At 31.6% G+C, this 17,840-nt stretch overlaps 1 protein-coding gene across 4 annotated transcripts in view; it reads right to left on the bottom strand.

Annotated features, from left to right (window-relative positions):
• The window catches only part of LOC106466475 (HEAT repeat-containing protein 5B-like), a 72,097-nt gene extending 56,308 nt beyond the window's left edge, over positions 1–15,789 (bottom strand). For 3 of the 4 annotated variants that reach the window (XM_022394494.1, XM_022394495.1, XM_022394496.1), the window contains exons 1-6: positions 5,996–6,124; positions 4,297–4,508; positions 3,588–3,696; positions 2,659–2,808; positions 2,159–2,330; positions 688–842 (exon numbers count right to left, since the gene is read on the bottom strand). In XM_022394494.1, the coding sequence (XP_022250202.1) occupies positions 688–842; positions 2,159–2,330; positions 2,659–2,808; positions 3,588–3,696; positions 4,297–4,508; positions 5,996–6,124 (927 nt within the window). Of the gene's footprint in view, positions 1–687; positions 843–2,158; positions 2,331–2,658; positions 2,809–3,587; positions 3,697–4,296; positions 4,509–5,995; positions 6,143–15,606 lie in introns of those variants that run through there. The other variant, XM_022394493.1, reaches the window with a different exon arrangement.
• Positions 15,790–17,840: the final 2,051 nt, after the last annotated feature.

Below are 17,840 nucleotides of genomic sequence, written 5' to 3'. Positions count from 1 at the left end.
AGTAAGCGGGAACTGACAACTGTACTTCAGTAAGCGGAACTGACAACTGTACTTCAGTAAGCGGGAACTGACAACTGTACTTCAGTAAGCGGGAACTGACAACTGTACTTCAGTAAGCAGGGAACTGTCAACTGTACTTCAGTAAGCAGGAACTGTCAACTGTACTTCAGTAAGCAGGAACTGTCAACTGTACTTCAGTAAGCAGGAACTGTCAACTGTACTTCAGTAAGCAGGAACTGTCAACTGTACTTCAGTAAGCAGGAACTGACAGCTGTACTTCAGTAAGTAGGAACTGACAACTGTACATTAGTAAACAGGAACTGACAACTGTACTTTAATAAGCAGAACCGAGGATGAAGTGTAATTGAGGATTCGTAGAAGTCTTATTACTAACCTATAATCAACCTTCAATCAGCATTCAAATATATACGTATTTATTAATTAATTTCGAATTTACCTTTTAAGCACTTAAAATAATTTAATGCAAATTCCTTTCACCCATGAAACAAACTTTTTATTAATTATGGGAATTTTTAATTTCTTTATATGTGCTAATTTGTAACAAAAAAAATATAAATTTTTCAACTTCCCGATTTCCGTGAATAATTACCACAACTGCATACAAACGAACCTTAAAAAAATTAAGAGACACCTCACATAACAGAATGATGATTTAATTGAACTTACATGTGTCACTCCAACCCTGATTTCTCTACTGACATTAGAACTACCTTTAATCATCTCTCCTGCACCACCTTTCAAGAAACCAATACCACCACGAAGAAATCCCGAGGACATCAAAGCTAACACTTCTTCGAATGTTGCGAGGCGATTTTTACCCACTATAAAACAGTCAGTAATACAGTTTAAAAGCAAAATTTATTGAAAGCACACAATTTATTACCACTGATAAAACAGTCAATAGTTCAACTTACAAATAAAATTGAAGTGAAGCCCTATACTGGTTAACATCATGACTTTTTATATCTCTTTGTAATAGTATAAAATCATTTACTGTACAGCAAGTAATTCAAATAAACTATACAACTCTTGGCTTACAATTTTTAATTAAGTTGACCTTTCAAGCTTTTAAAATGAATATTGTTCACAGAAAATCATAAAACATGAGGTTATCATAGAGTGAAGACTGTAATGTTCTATAAAAATGTCTTTAATTTATATTTAAAATTATAATCCAGTACAATAACTTTCCTTTTTTGTTTCAAAACATATATAATTAATACTTGAAAAATACTTTTCTATGTAATAATTATTGTCTTTACATGCAAAACTACACAATGGGCTATCTGTACTGTGCCCACTGTTTATAAGTCCTCAAACTTACAACTGAGTCACCAGAGGACCGATTATTTTCAACAATTTATAAATATCTGTTTAAACACTTGAGAACATTAAAAACAAGTCTAGGCAAGGTTCGAAACGTGTGTTCAGCTATAGCATGAAACTTTTCAACAAATTTACATTTATAAAATTTTGGCCCTTCATCTTAAAAATTATCAAATTTATTCCTGTTTACAAACACACAATTACAATTTTCATTGTAAATCTTAATAATATGAACTCTATTTATTTATTTACAGATTCAACTAATGGAGTTCACAAATCTTACAGAATATTCTTAGCCGAGACACGTGGTTTTCATGTTGATCAAAATATCGAACAATTCTATGAAGCTGATGCATATATATATATATATGTATATATATATCAAGTATTCAAACAACAAAGACTATAATTATATTACCTTCTGTAAGCTGGGTTTAAATTAAAATTATTTTTTTCTTTCTTTAAATTAACTCTCATATTTCATATAAAGACGTAAAGCATACACAACGTAACAAAACCATAGCTTCATTATCTCTCTTCCTTGTTTATGAGTAGTTTTTGAGGATGAAAGAATATTTTATAAGCTACCACCATCCAGTCTGTGGAGATTAGCAAAAAAAAAAAGGTCAACGAAAGCTCAACATATGTTAAGCATCTGTTCAATAATAAACAAGGTATTCTAAACCCACCATAAAGTACATGTCACATGTAGGTGGTGAATATAGCTTCTTCTTTAAACACAATGCAAATATTGATAGGCTTTTTTGTTTATACATGAAACAGTGTAGCAACTATAATTTACTTCACCAACCTGCAGGCTGTGAAGCCTGTTGAGTGGTAGCAACAAGTGTTCCAAGCAGATTAGCAACAGCACATCGAACTTCGTAGTTAGACCCTTCAAAGGATCGAAAACACAGGGAAGCCACAGTCTCCAGTTCAGATGTATAAACAAATGGTACATGTTTCAGCATCTCCTGTAAACACTATGAGGAGACACAAACCAAAAAGTTTTCAATCAAATGATACACCCACATAAGTTAACAGTATCAAAAGTAAACATATCAGAGAAATACATAACCAGCAACATTTTTTATGACTTATTTATTGAAAATCATGGTATGAAAAAATTACTATACTGATATTCCTACCAAGTAAAACAATACCTTGAAACATACTATGTGTGAATTGAGCTCAAACAGTTAAATCATTACCTACTAAAGATTACTTATCCTAAGTTAGGAAAATATTACCAGAAGTACATTTATTCAGAAAAGTTAAACGACAAAGACAAGCTAATTGAGACTGGCTTACCTGGGCAGCTGCGCATCTTACTGGCATAACACGGTCAGTCATACAGTGCTTAGCAGCTTTAAAGATATCTTTATGAACAGATGCAGCAGCTGTTCCCATACCAGCAATAATCTTCTCCATAGTTACCATTGTTTCACAGCGAGTCTGTGACTGAAAATGTCAACAAATCAAAAAGGTTCATAAATCATAACTAATATCACAAGTCAGTTCCTGCAGAGTTAATGACTAAACTCATTTGGACATATCATAAACAAACACTGAAATACCAGCATAAGTTTCTTGAGACAGTTAAAAAATCTCTATGAATAATTTAGTATAAAACAAAACAAACAAGTACACATATATGTGTTCTATAACAGTGTGTATCAGCCACAAAAATGATTCATTCTTAAGGTCATACACAATACATTTACAAAGATGTATTCCAAAAAGGGTAAATTGGCTCGGATCTCTATGTAAATGTTCTGCTTAACACAAATGATTGCATGAAAAACAACAACAAATCTGTGTTTAAATTATAAAAAAACACCTAAATCACCTACTATTCAACAGTTTGATATTATGCAAGTTATATAAAAATACATCTGATATGACATACACAACGATAAATATGTATCAAAAAAATTATAAAACCATCTATGAAATAACACTTATCTACAGAACATTTCACAAACTCAACTTTTTTAACTTGAATTACATAAATCAAGAAATATTTAAGTAGTAAATTTTTTTGTTGATAAAGATGCACGTTCAATAACTATAATGCACTGATGATCTGTACCAAGACACTGACATATATAATTTGACAGTGTAAAATTATTCACAATTCTGCTAAGATTTAGATTTTGGGAAAGTATATGGCCATAAAGATTTAAAAGTCATGGTTCTTCTATTTTTTTTCCAAATCTAGGCCAACTAAATGGTCTCACCTCGGCATTCTTAAGAGACTTCAGCATAACTGTGACAGCTTCTTCGTGTGATCTCCCCATCATTCTTCCCAGCTTTTCATACATGGCTCCTATACAGGTAATTGCCCCCCTGGTAAGAAAAACAAAGACAAAAAAAAACAGATTCAAAAACATAAGCAACATCTTTAACACATCTAAGTTATAAATATCAGTTGATATTACTACAAGCAACATCTTTAACACATCTAAGTTATAAAGATCAGTTGATATTACTACAAGTACAAGCAACATTTTTAACACATCTAAGCTATAAAGATCAGTTGATATTACTACAAGTACAAGCAACATCTTTAACACATCTAAGTTATAAAGATCAGTTGATATTACTACAAGTACAAGCAACATCTTTTCTAAGCTATAAAGATCAGTTGATATTACTACAAGTACAAGCAACATCTTTAACACATCTAAGCTATAAAGATCAGTTGATATTACTACAAGTACAAGCAACATCTTTAACATACCTAAGCTATAAACATCAGTTGATATTACAACAAGAACAAGCAACATCTTTAACACATCTAAGCTATAAAGATCAATTTATGTTACTACAAGTACAAGCAACATCTTTAACACATCTAAGCTATAAAGATCAGTTGATATTACTACAAGCAACATCTTTAACATATCTAAGCTACAAAGATCAGTTGATATTACTACAAATACTCACAGTCTTGTCGGTAAGACGCTGGGGGAATCATCTTTGTTTTTCAAAATATCTGTACATCTATTGACTGCTTCGAAGAGGAGAAATGTATCTCCAACACTGAAGAGTGTTGCAAGACATCTTGCGATTAGTCTTCTGGTAGGAGGTCCTGGTGACTCGTGGACTTGATTCAACAACTGTTCTACTAGTTTTTTCTGGCATTCCTTAATGTCTGACTGTAAAATGAAATTACAAAAATGTTAGTTTAAGGCTGAGCCATTAGGATACTGGTCAAAGTGTACTCCACCTTCTTTGTTCCATGGTGGATGAAACCAGAATGAAATAAAAAAAGAAAAAGAGAATAACAGAAAAACATATAAATAAGCAACAGATAAAAAAATAAAGAATGTGAATTGGCCAAGAAGTAAATATTACAAGATGGGGGAAGGGAGTTAAGTTGAAAGGTTGTATAGCTTCCTATTATAGATATTCTAAATTTTTAGATTTTATAAATTATGAAAAATTAGCATAAAAACTTCATCTGAAGCAAAGCTCACTGAGACACAAGCCTGAATTTGGTATACCTTGACCTTAAACACAAAATTATAAATATATTACATTTTTCTTTCTTCTTACTCTACAGCACATTTTATGATAATGCTTGAGAGAAAATAGAAGATATTGTTGCGTCAGCGAGGTCACATGACTAGTGTCACGCCACGTTTCTAGAACTATCCCGTTCCTTCAGGAGTGCTCTAGCATTTACTAGATTGGGGTGGTGGTCTGGTACATTTAAGATGGTCACGGCGTGACGTGATAATGAGTGTGTAGACAGTGAGTAATTGATCTGCAGTCAGAGAGTATTATTAAAGTTGAGCATGTTCGTTGTTATAACGTTTGTTTTAGCACGATTGTTGAAATTAAGTGTATCGTAAAGTTATGTTCGGAAAGAATAAACCAGTTTTATTAAGTAAGGACTTGTGTCGCTAGTTTCATCGGAACGAATTTACGGGAAATCAATTAACAAACGGAGACGTAACAATATTATATAGTTTTGAAAAAATTTATGACAAATACGTTCAAATATATAAATCCATCAGTGACAGTTATTAAAGTTTGTTGACAGCAAAAGTCCAGGCCATTAACTGTAATATACAATAACTGTTTTTCACTTGGTAGCTAGCTTTGCCTCAAATGAAGCAAAGAAATAGAAAGTAAAAAACTCAGTACATTAATCTTCTATCCATCAAAACAGAAGAAATTGCTCAAAATTTCTAAAGCAAGAACAAAACACACATATACTCATCATTACAATTAACAATGTTATAACTGGTTTTTTTATATTAAAAGAACATTTATATTAAACAACTCCTAGAATTAAAACAGTTTGATATTTTTCTTACTAGGAATGTTCCCATGATGAAATAAGATATGCTGAAATATCCAGAAGCTTTTAACAAACAAAGAAACTAGAACTGAGCTTGATTTTAACCTCACAGAAGACTCACTTTGAGCAAAAAAAAAAACTGGTTAGTGTCTAGAAAGCAGCAATCACTAAACATCTAACCAGCTGTGGAAAGGTTAATTGGAACTTAGAGAATAGCTTGTAAATCTCCTAATGGAGAAAAAAATATATACATGTACTGGTATGTTATAGAAAAAATAAATTCTGGTAATCAGCTAAGTGTAACGAAAAACATGCTTTAACAAATTCTTCTCTTACCTTCTGAGCTGCTCCAAGAACTTTATCTAAAAATCGTAACCATTCAAAAACAAAGACTGGCCTTTTTGCTTCAGCTATTTGACTCAATGCCTCCTCATTTAGAGTCAAACTGTGGGATAGTTCCATCATTTTGACTTGTTTATGAGTCTGAAATGGGGAAATATACACGTTTCTAATCAAAACATACATTTTTTTTTCTCTCCTAACTTAAAGTCCGCAGTTAAAATGTGCAAGTACTTTCAAAAAATTCAAAACCCATTTTGATTTTCACAGAAATTAGAAAACACAATGTCATTTGCTTGACTTTGTTTTTTATGCTGTATTTTGTAGAAGAAAAACATGTCTAGCAATCACAAGTTTATTCTACATACATTTCCTTCAGACTATCATGTTAAGAAATGTTGATTTTTCCAAAATCTATTACACACCACAACAAAAATTAAATTTAAAAATACTTAACCCTTTAAGGAATTTTTCTGAAAAATTTACAGCTGGACCAGTGAATGTTTACTGAAATTTATTCTAGAGTCTTTATTATTGGCTGTTTCGAAGATTATAACAAAAGACAGGTTAGAAGCTAATTTCTTCATGATAACTGTGTGCTACATGAAAATGAACATGTCTACTCATCACATTTACAATATTTCATCACTTATTTGAAATTGCTAAACATTGGGTAGTTTGAGGGGGAATACCCATTCTTCATGATGGTACAAAATTAAAATCTCCCAAGGCAGTGCTCTATTGTGAGGCATACATATGCTCATGGCACTGAATGAGTCAAGGCTGTTTTAAGCACAAAACTACATAATGGGCCATCTGTGCTCTGCCCACGGGTGTAGAAACCTGTTTTTAGCATTATAAGCTTTCAGACTTATTGTTGAGACACCGTCATGCAAACAAGTTAAGGCAGCATCATTTTTAGTTTTTACAATCTCGTTTCTTTAACTCTCACTTTGATATCTTGTGTCACGTAGAACAAAATTAAGGGCCGTGGTACATGCTTTCATCAAAACTGTATCTTTACTTTACAATACAGCAACAGTCAAACGTAACTATAAACTGAAATCCATTTTGGTTGTCATTGAGATACCAGTGATGAGTTAATATCTTAATAACTTTGCTACGAAACTTACATAACTGGTTTCAAATAGTAGAGTATACAATTAAGTAGATTTCTTGACCAATAAACAGTGGAATGCAGTATTAATCTCAAGGTTTTCATGCATTGTCCTTGACGTCCAGTGACAAAATAGATTATTAGTAAATATGAGAGATAGCTGCTAAAAACTGCAACCACTACAACTAATAATAACTTCACAGGGTCGTACTGCCCTTTATGTAGTATAGTGATCAAAAGCATTTTTTTCTCTTCAAAGTGTTATACATATTATATTTAGATATAATATTTATAATCATCATGTCATGTATTTTCTTGTCTGTCATAGTCTTATACTCAATTTAGTAGTAATAGCTAGTTGTTAAATATATGATTTATTAGTAATATTAATATAGTAGTAATAGCTAGTTGTTAAATATATGATTTATTAGCAATATTAATGTAGTAATAGCTAGTCGTTAAATATATGATTTATTAGTAATATTAATATAGTAGTAATAGCTAGTTGTTAAATGTATGATTTATTAGCAATATTAATATAGTAGTAATAGCTAGATGTCAAATATATGATTTATTAGCAATATTAATATAGTAGTAATAGCTAGATGTCAAATATATGATTTATTAGCAATATTAATATAGTAGTAATAGCTAGTTGTTAAATATATGATATATTAGTAATAATAACAATTACTTCAATATAAGGAATTTATTCAAAACTGAGTGGCAGCATGATGTATTTTTACAAAGACAAGGTTAAAATGAAATATGAATCTCACTATCTGCTGCGTAGTAGGTAGTAAACAATTAAAAAACATCTGAGTAGCCCCTAGTTTCTTAATATGTGACCTATACATTTTATAAATCTTATTGACTTACCCATTAACTGGGGCAGGAGCAGCTCAGATAAAATTGAGTTGCCATCAATCACAATAAAACGGTAATTTATGTCGTCATTCCCATAGAATTATAGTTATATATGTGCAAATGACGGATATTTCCATCATTCGCAGCTGAGCCATAGAACTTCAATGACGGAAATATCCGTCATCTGCAGTTAATAGGTTGAACAAGATTCAAAACATTTGAATCTTGGCAAAAATATTAATATCCTTATCATAAACATGGAAACAATGCTGAATTGTTAGGAATATCAAGACTGGAACACGATGATGTGAAAGATTACTTTTATTTTCACCCGAGGTAAAATTGAAAATATAATCAATGCCTTAGAAGTTTATTATGTTCTTTGATTGGCTGTACCCTCTTCTGTGGACTGTAGTTTCACCTATTCAAGGCTTATCAGCACAGAAAACCAAAGAAATATAGTTAGGCCTCTTAAAATGGTGATGTGTATATAATATCCATGGAGTTTATCCACTCCTCATTTAGTAACCAATACAAATCTCTAATATCATCATCAAACAGTTGATCCACTGTATAATACCATATAATAAATTTGGTACAATACCACAATATTATTTACATGCCTATGGAGTTTATCCACTCCTCATTTAGTAACCAATACAAATCTCTAATATCATCATCAAACAGTCGATCCACTGTATAATACCATATAATAAATTTGGTACAATACCACAATATTATTTACATGCCTAAATTATTTATGTTATTAAATGGTGAGTTAAAAAGTACTTAAAAAACACCATAAATATTTTAAGCCTGGAACTTAGGCTTCCACGAGTTATGTTCCTTATCGATATAATATATTGTTGCGTCAGCGAGGTCACGTGACTAGTGTCACGCCACGTTTCTAGAACTATCCTGTTCCTTCATGAATGCTCTAGCATTTACTAGATATATGTTAGTCTGGTATATATATAAGACGCTCACAACGTGACGGGACAATGTGTGTAGGTAGTGAGTACACGTAATTGACAAGTGAATAAATCTTGTACCATTAAATGTTAGACAATGCAGTTGCATTACATGTATGATACATTTTCATGTAGAAAGTTTAGGATTAAAAAAAAACTCAATTCTAAATTATTGTGCCTGAAATCTGAAGACAGTGTTTCTACTCGCTTTTCATATTTTTTTTTGGCACCTGTTAAAAGGTTTTCAAACATAAATTTTATATGGTAATTTTAACTATATTTCAACAATTGTAATTCAAGAATATTTCACAATTGACCTCTTGTCATTCAGTGTAATTCATAAAAATAATAAAAAATTCACATTTTCATTTCTGCACAACTGCAAGGAGTTTTGCCTGTAAACCAAACAACCTACTTGATTTATTTTAGAATTTTTCTGCACATCCTAAAGAATACTTTTGCTAAGAACATATCAAGAATTGACAATACTGTATCCACTTCTTGATTTTCAAGCATTTTCCTTAGTTTTTGTATAGGACCCAGTTGAAACACTGTTATAGTGTCACATCGCGTGGTTTAATCATTTACCAATGAAACACAGTTATAATAAAGAGGTTTAAATATTAGTGGATGGAGAAAGAATTAGACTATTACAAAATAGTAAATACACTGGATGCTGCTTATTGTGATCCCTTTCGGGACACAGTTGCATTGATAACAATAACCGAATGATAACATTAACCGATGAAATAAAAATTCAGCAGTTACAGTGATGATTATTGATATGGGGTAGCAAATATATTACCTAAAAGCTTGAAAGCTGGATTTTTATGTTTATTGACATATTCAAAAACAATTAAAACAAGAATTTAAAAAATTAATTTAAAATTGACTTCTAATATTTTATCGGGGCAATTCATTGATAAAACTTTCATATTCATACTGTTTATGAAACTTGCCTGTACTGTGCTGTACACCAAATTGCAAAATTCGAAGCACCTCTCGCATTTCAGCCCTTATTGGAGGTTTATCAGCTTTATGAGCTTCAGCTGCTTTTTCAACTGTCAGCTTAACATGAAACTGAATATTTTAATCAATTGCCATCCAAGCTTCAAAATCATTTGTAGTCATGTCAGGTGGTCTGTCTACAATTTCCTCTGTTTCTTTGCACTCAGTTGTTAAATGTCTTCCATAGTTTCTAAGATTCTGGTGTGCATTTCTCTATGGTAATAAGCCTTTAATGCTCGGATAATTCTCTGACCGAATGGTTGGATCAGTGACTTCGTATTTGCGGGTAAGAAAATAATCTTAATGCATTTTAATGACACATTAACGACATGTGCAGTCCAGTTTTCAACAAGCAGAACGATGTTGTGTTTCAACTCATTATCCCATTTCATTAACCAATCATTAAAGATCAGGGTTGTCATCCAAACAATCGAGTTTGAGCAGTAGTCAACGAGTAACTTATTCACACCTTCAAAACACCATGGGTTCTTGTTTTTTCCAATTACCAAAAGCCTTTTTTTTGTTACAAGACATACTTAGACAGCAGAGGACTGTCACACGTTCCTTCGAAGCTTTATAGCCTTTTGCACTCTCATCTTTAAACAATTAAAGCCCAGTTTCATCTGCATTGTAAACATTATCAGGTGAATATTCAGCAATAACTTCCATTCTTCTTCAATCTGAGTGCATTTGTATACAGCATTTTCCTGTTTTACTCAAACGATTAAACCACCCGTCTGTTGCAACAAAATTATTTTTTCCCATTTTCATAGCTAGCTCTTCTGCTTTCTGCCTCATCATTGGTCCATTTACACGAGCATCTTGTTCACAAACATTAGTAAACCAAAGTTTTAATGCTGAATCAACCTGGTCATCTTTTCCACTGAGCTTTCTCTTACAGTTTAGATTTTAATTCTGTTTTCTTCCCCTCTCAATGTTGGCTTGATTTTTTAAAATTTTACACAAAAAAGGTTGAGAAATTGTTAATTGCACTGCTGCATTATGTTGCCCAATTTTGGGTAACTTATCATAGCCTTCTAAAATGGCAACTTTTACTTTAAGGGTTAGACTTTTACGTTTCTTATGCATTTCTTCCATTATTAAAGAGAGTTAACAAAAATTGAAATTTCTGGGAACACCATATTTCACAAAGGAACGAAAACAACTGTACTATAATTATGTAAAGGAAATGCAAGAGTAAATGAGATCTTAAGGAAAACTTAGCCACACCTTATTTCATGGTGAACCTTCCTCAGGTCGCTTGACTTTGAGATGGTTAAGCCGATTAAAAAACTAACTGCTGATTACAATATACGATGTTTCTCCTATGTATTTATATACGTTTGGTAAGGACTTAGTAATTCTGATAACATTATCCGTCATCATAATAAGCAGTATCCAGTGTATATTGTTTTACAATTTTTTATAGTTTCTGTAAACACTTCTTTTGGTTTCTTTCACTTGTGAATTGTGAAAGTATTTAAGTGTTAAATTATACATAATTTGTGTGCTTGGCATTAGGTATGAACGACAAAAAAGAATGTTTCATCAGATTTTTTGTGCACACCCACCACTAATAAAAGTAAAATTGTAAGTTCTATAATATACCGTATTGCCCCTAATTAATGCCTCCAGGGGCATTGTAAACTGCAAAAGGAGGGGCACTAATTATAGTATTTGTGCAGTTCCAGATTCTATTTTTCACAGTTTACTGATTTTAATGCCAGTAAGTGTTTTTCTTTCTTTTTTCAAATCAAAGTTATGGTAACAAAAGTGGATTACATGTTGAATTACTACTGCTGTCACACGAGGTAAGCTTTATAAAAATACCAGGGTGGGGGCAATAATTCAAAAAAAGTTGAGAAAAATTAAATGAGAATAAAACCTCAAGGGAAGAGACTTTCTGAGAAAATATTATGCTTTTAAATGAATAGAAAAAAATTCTAAATAAAAAATCAATAACTGCTTTGCATACAGGCAAGACTCCTCAGAGTTGTGGAGAAATGTTTGAACAGTTTTTCTTTCTGAATTACACTAAATCAGTGGTCGGCAACCTATGACCCGTGAGTCACTTAGTGACCCGCGGCAATAATTTGGCTGACCCGCCAAAAGTTGGCTTCACCATTGCAACCCGTAAGGGCACAATCATTGTTCAGTTCAAGTTTCTCGGCTATGTGAGAACAACAACGATATTAAAGGAAAGATGGGAAAGAGTCACGGCTACGGAGAATTTTAAGATAAATTTCAGGAAAAAATATCAAACTGGTCGAACTATTAATTTTTTGGTATGTAAATAAACATACACATTTAAAATACATGTACCGGTATTAATAATTATATGATTATCACGAACCAAACACAATGCTAAATTTTTCAAAAAACAATATAATTGACCCGTGATCAAAAAAGGTTGCTGACCACTGCACTAAATAAATGTTATAAAATATTGCTGAAATAGTCAGAACTATTATTCTTACTTAAATAACTATATTTAATAAACAGTTGTGTATTCAACACCTGAAAGATGATCATGGGTCATTATAGGGTTAAAAACAAACTTTTGCAAGTTTAATCAGCTAGTATTTCCCCCAGTCCTATGAAAAAACAGCTCAATGAGACAAAATTTCTCTTTGGTGAACCATATTGGCTTTCAGTAATATTACACTAAATTATTTTGTAAAGCTTTTCATTTTTTACCAATATAGAAGTAAGACTAACGTCCTATAATTTCCAGGGCAACTCTTATAACCTTGTATCTGTTTGTTGATTTACCAAAAACAAGAGACTTACATCTTTCACATTTAAAACCTTAAGCAAAATATGTCTGTCCAAGTGGCTTTATTTTTGATTTCTCATCTTTCTACTTAGCACCACATGACTAATATCTACATGATTCATGTCAATTCCAATATTATTTTTATCTCCTCTTGTAAAACATATGAAAGCTCAGCCATCTCATATTCTTCAACGTAAACCTTACCATCAGCATCCTATGCACACTAATTGTGGACACTAACTTATTACTCTTATCATATTGTAGTATTATACTTGGAACACTCAATGATTCAATCTTTTCTGATCTTACTGGAAGTGCCAGAACACTACCAAATTACTCACGTAGTTTGTTAAGTAATTTTTTAAAATTAATTAATTAATAATGTTCCTTTAATAACAAAATAACTTTGAAAGTATTTCCAATTTTTTGAAGCTTGAAAATTCATTAAATGTAAGATCCTGATTTAAGAAGGAATGTAAACATCTGTTGTTCTTTCTTTTATCAATAAACCAGAAGAATTAACAAGTAAGCAAATACACAGACAGATCTGTATAATTATTGCTACCAAACATTCTGGGTTTGTTGAAATTATCTGTTTTATTTTGTAGTTACACAGTCTTTTTTTTGGTTTCAATAAGATTATGATTGTTCAACTTTAAACTTTACATATTTTTTGTCGTTGTCTTGCTGCAAAGCTACACAATGGGCCATCTGGTATCTGTCCACCACAGGGAATAAAACCACAAATATTAGTGTTACAAGATTGTAAGCTTACCTCTGACTATACATTTGTTACTTTTAAAGTATTTTGCATAAGTGCCATATACTAAATATAGCAAGTGCCAAGTAGTTCTTTTGACATCAGTTGCCTTCTGTTGCACTAATAAATTCTTTCTTTAATAACTGAATAAAAAAAGAAAAATCATTAGATGTAAAAACTTGGTTTAAAGTTAATACCAAATAGAGTTAAACTCATACCCTCCATATAAATGTATATATATATTTTTTCCTAGGCTTCTACTATTTTACTGATGGCGAATAAACATTTAAGGTTTCATATCAAACTTTCAGTGAATATGTCAGTTTTCCCTTTAATTTGAAATTTCTGAAAGTGGACTTAAATTTCTTGTTTGTGTGAGTGGGCATGAGGGTTTCTAATTTGAAAGAATAGGCTATCTTTAATCTTTACAAAATTAAAGAATGGTGAAGCTCTACGAAAGTCTAAACAACATATCACCCACTAAATGTGTCATATTCTTTTCTTAATCAAAATGATTTTATGACACCTTATTGAATATGGTAATGAAATGTACCAAATATCAAGCTGCAAAGAAGGCACATCAACAAGCAAGTAAATCCACTGGGTGCAACAGTGGCCTGATAAGGTACCACAACAAACATACGTGTTGCCCTAAAGAGAAATCCAACATGAAAGCTATTTAAATGTCCGTGTGCTTGAAGAAGATTGTTTCTTTCTGTTTGTGTGTGTGATAAATTACAGTTGACCAATATTTCTAAGTTTAAGGACGATAAAAAGCAAAAATTATGTTTTTTACACAAAAGTAATATCTACAGAGAGAGTATGGATTTAGCTCTTGTTCATAAAAGAAAATGCTGACATCCAATTTAAAACAAATTCGTATATATATATATATATATATATATTGATTTTTTAAGTATTTCTATTCTATTATAAAAAAAACAAAAAACACTCCTATAAAAAGAACTGATTGACAATTACTATACTTTAGAATATGGCACTTAAGCAAATATTTTAAAAGTAATAAATGCAAAATGTTTAAAATTTCACAATTATAATGTCATTGAAATCAAAAGGCTATATAACTTTAGAAATTGAAACAGATAAATCCAGAAAATACAAAATGTTTGGCTGCAAGAATAAATATACTCCTACATGTGAATTCCTAATAAAACATTAAACAGACATTTACAGTCCTTTATAAACTAGGTACTTATATTAAATGAATTTTCGAGCTTTAAAAATCTCAAGATACATGTATGAAGCTATTTAGTTATTAAAGAAACATAGTGAATATAAAACCTACGAGTTTTTTTCCTAAAATTCCAAAAGTTTGGTAGCCTTCAGTGCCATTAAAATCAGAAAAGTTTGAGTGTCACTTGTTCAGTATTATAAAAATAGAAAACCTGCATCCACAGGTTCACAAATAATTGTGCTTATTCACGTCCCCAAATTAGGGACAGCCTTCTTTAATGGTTGAATGTACATTTTAACATATTTCTTACCATCAACATATGTAAAGAAAAAAAAAGATGAAAATCCTTGCTGTTAAAGTTAACTTCAACCAAATCAGTTAGCTGCTTCTTGTAAGACCTTTTTGACTGCGTAATTTCATTTTTACCAAATCTCTAGTTTTCCTACAGTTTTGTAAATCTTTCACCATATCTCTCTCAATTTATGAAGTTACAGCATTTATCACTGATTTTCTCCTTTATCATTTTTATGTCTTTACTCGTCTTTAAACTTTAGTATGCCAGTCATTTTCTCTTTTTTTAAGAACATGTATATCTTGATTTAAGTTTCCAAAATATTTACGGGATAAATCTCACTCTGTCCGAGTCACGGTAAATAATTAACTTTACGGAAATTCCTTACTTAAGTAAATAAAAAAAAAGAGAAAATAAATTTGCTACGTCTAACAATAATATCATTAAATTAACTTGAATTAGAATAACTTGTACAACGTAGAACTTAAAATGAAAATTAACCTATTAGAATTAGGTTATTAGAAAAAGAATAGGATACACAGTAAACAGTCTAACTTGACTTTCTGAGGTCTAAATTAGAAAATAAACTTATGTTATAAATACAAAAGTCGGGCCAACTTACTCAATAAACTAAGAAGTCAATTACTAAGTCAGAATAATATAATGAATCAAAACCTAAATTATTTTGATCATTAATATAAACACTGACAAATATAAATGAAACCTCAATGTTTTCAATTCTTCTAACTCATATAAAACGAAGATCAATAACAATATTAGAACCCAGTAACTACTCAATTCAACATACTAGGCCTACTGCCAAATTACGTCTTCCGATTATGGCGATAAAAATTGTTACTCCACCTGCAATTCTAATACGATCAAAACAAATATAAAATATTATGTATCTACTTTGTTTTTTTTTTTTAATGTTTTAAAATTATTTTTTGCAGTTTTCAATGCTTGTTTCACTACAGATATCTAATATTGTCCTAAGTATTTTGTTTATTTATTAATAAATATATCCTGGAGGCAATTTAAAAATAAATACAAATATATAATCGCAAAGTAATTTTATAGAAATTTAAAAACTATACTATTCTGTGTTCTGAATACATGCGGATTTCATGTAACAAATGATCTAAAAAACCGATAGTTTTCGAACTACCTCTATTTCTTTGTTGTTCTCGAAATAGATAATACCTGTAATCGCTCTGGGTAAGAATTACGATGTCGCATAAGAATGTCGACAGCAGTGTCATTTATCGGTTGTTCGGGTGATATCTTGAGGTTACGAAGGTTACTTTAGTGAATCCTTACACACGTTTGAATTTGGTAAAGTGGCAACATCATAGTTATCAAGAAAATCACCTTCAGTAGGGACGAACTGCCGTGATCAGCAGATTCATAAGACATCTTTAAACAACTCTCAAAATAAGTATATAAAGTCCTTCGAAAGCTTTCAGAATTAAGATTTTCTACAATGAGATAATACAGTTGTGGTATGCAAGCATTCTATCCATTACCTATCCTCTTAGTTGACATTTATAATTTTTCAACATTTCTGTGCATATTGAATATTTTTGTATTAATATAGAAAGTCAGTCAAGGGAGTCACTAACTTCCTCTCACCATAGTTATTGACTGAACTAAGTCAGTCAACCTTGGTGTCACATGTTCTAACTTTTAGGAAAGGTTTCTCTAGCATAGCAAATACTGAAGATCGTTCTTGCTATATTTTCTCTTGGTATATCGGGTGATGCTCCGGAGAAATATCATTCCTTAGTTTAAAATGAGTGTGGTCATCAATCACGTGAGTAACACCTGCATCCTAAGAAGAATCGTATTGTTGTTGCTATATGTAATACCATGTTTTCTCAGTCATGAAGAACTTTAAGTTGGATGAACAACTTTAACGTTTACTCCTGATAATAACAACCTATTAACCTTTTGAATAGAGAATACTTTTGATATAAGTTCAACTTGAACTGTTCAGAGCTTTTACATAGCTTGCCCCCCAGTAGCACAGCGGTATGTTTGCGGACTTACTACGCTAGAAACCGGGTTTCGATACCCGTGGTGGGCAGAGCACAGATAGCCCATTGTGTAGCTTTGTGCTTAACTTCAAACAAACTTTTACACAACTTAACATATCTTTCCAGTAAAGAAGATACAGTTACACTCGTCTATTACTTTCATCATAATGTGAGTTAAATATTGTTACGACAGCGGAAGTCGCGTGACTTTGGAAGCATGCGTGCTGGAGTTTCTAGAATTATCGGGAAACCCCGCGAATATCCCAGTGTTTGCTAGACGCCCTCTTTTTTTAGTATATAAGCCTGGCAAAAAAAAGCCAGCGACATGGTCAGATAGATTGCAGAGATAAATAACTGAGTCAAGCGTAAGTAAAGTGTGTGAATCATTGTGATTTATAGCGTGTTATAAAGGTTATTAAGTTTAAAGTGAAAAGAAAAGAAATACAAACTACGTTAAGTGAACGGCTAATGAAATAAAATAACTGATTCTTCTGGAACAATGAATATATATATATATATATTGTTACGTCTCCGTATGTTAATTGATTTTCCGTAACTTCGTTCCGACGAAACTTAAGCGACACAAGTCTTTACTTAATAAAACTGGTTTATTCTTTCCGAATATAACTCTGCGATACACTTAATCTCAATACTCGCGCTAAAACAAACACTATAACGAACGAACGTTAACTCCAACAATATCCTGTGACTGCAGTTCAATTACTCACTGTCTATACACACATTACAATCCTCTCGCGTCACGTTGTCCCCTCTTATATATACCCGCCTACCCTATCTAGTAAATACTAGAGCATTCATG

Source organism: Limulus polyphemus, unplaced genomic scaffold (genome assembly GCF_000517525.1).
Source record: "Limulus polyphemus unplaced genomic scaffold, Limulus_polyphemus-2.1.2 Scaffold2271, whole genome shotgun sequence".
Taxonomy (NCBI): Eukaryota; Metazoa; Arthropoda; class Merostomata; order Xiphosura; family Limulidae; genus Limulus; species Limulus polyphemus.
This window is presented reverse-complemented; position numbering and strand designations above follow the sequence as displayed.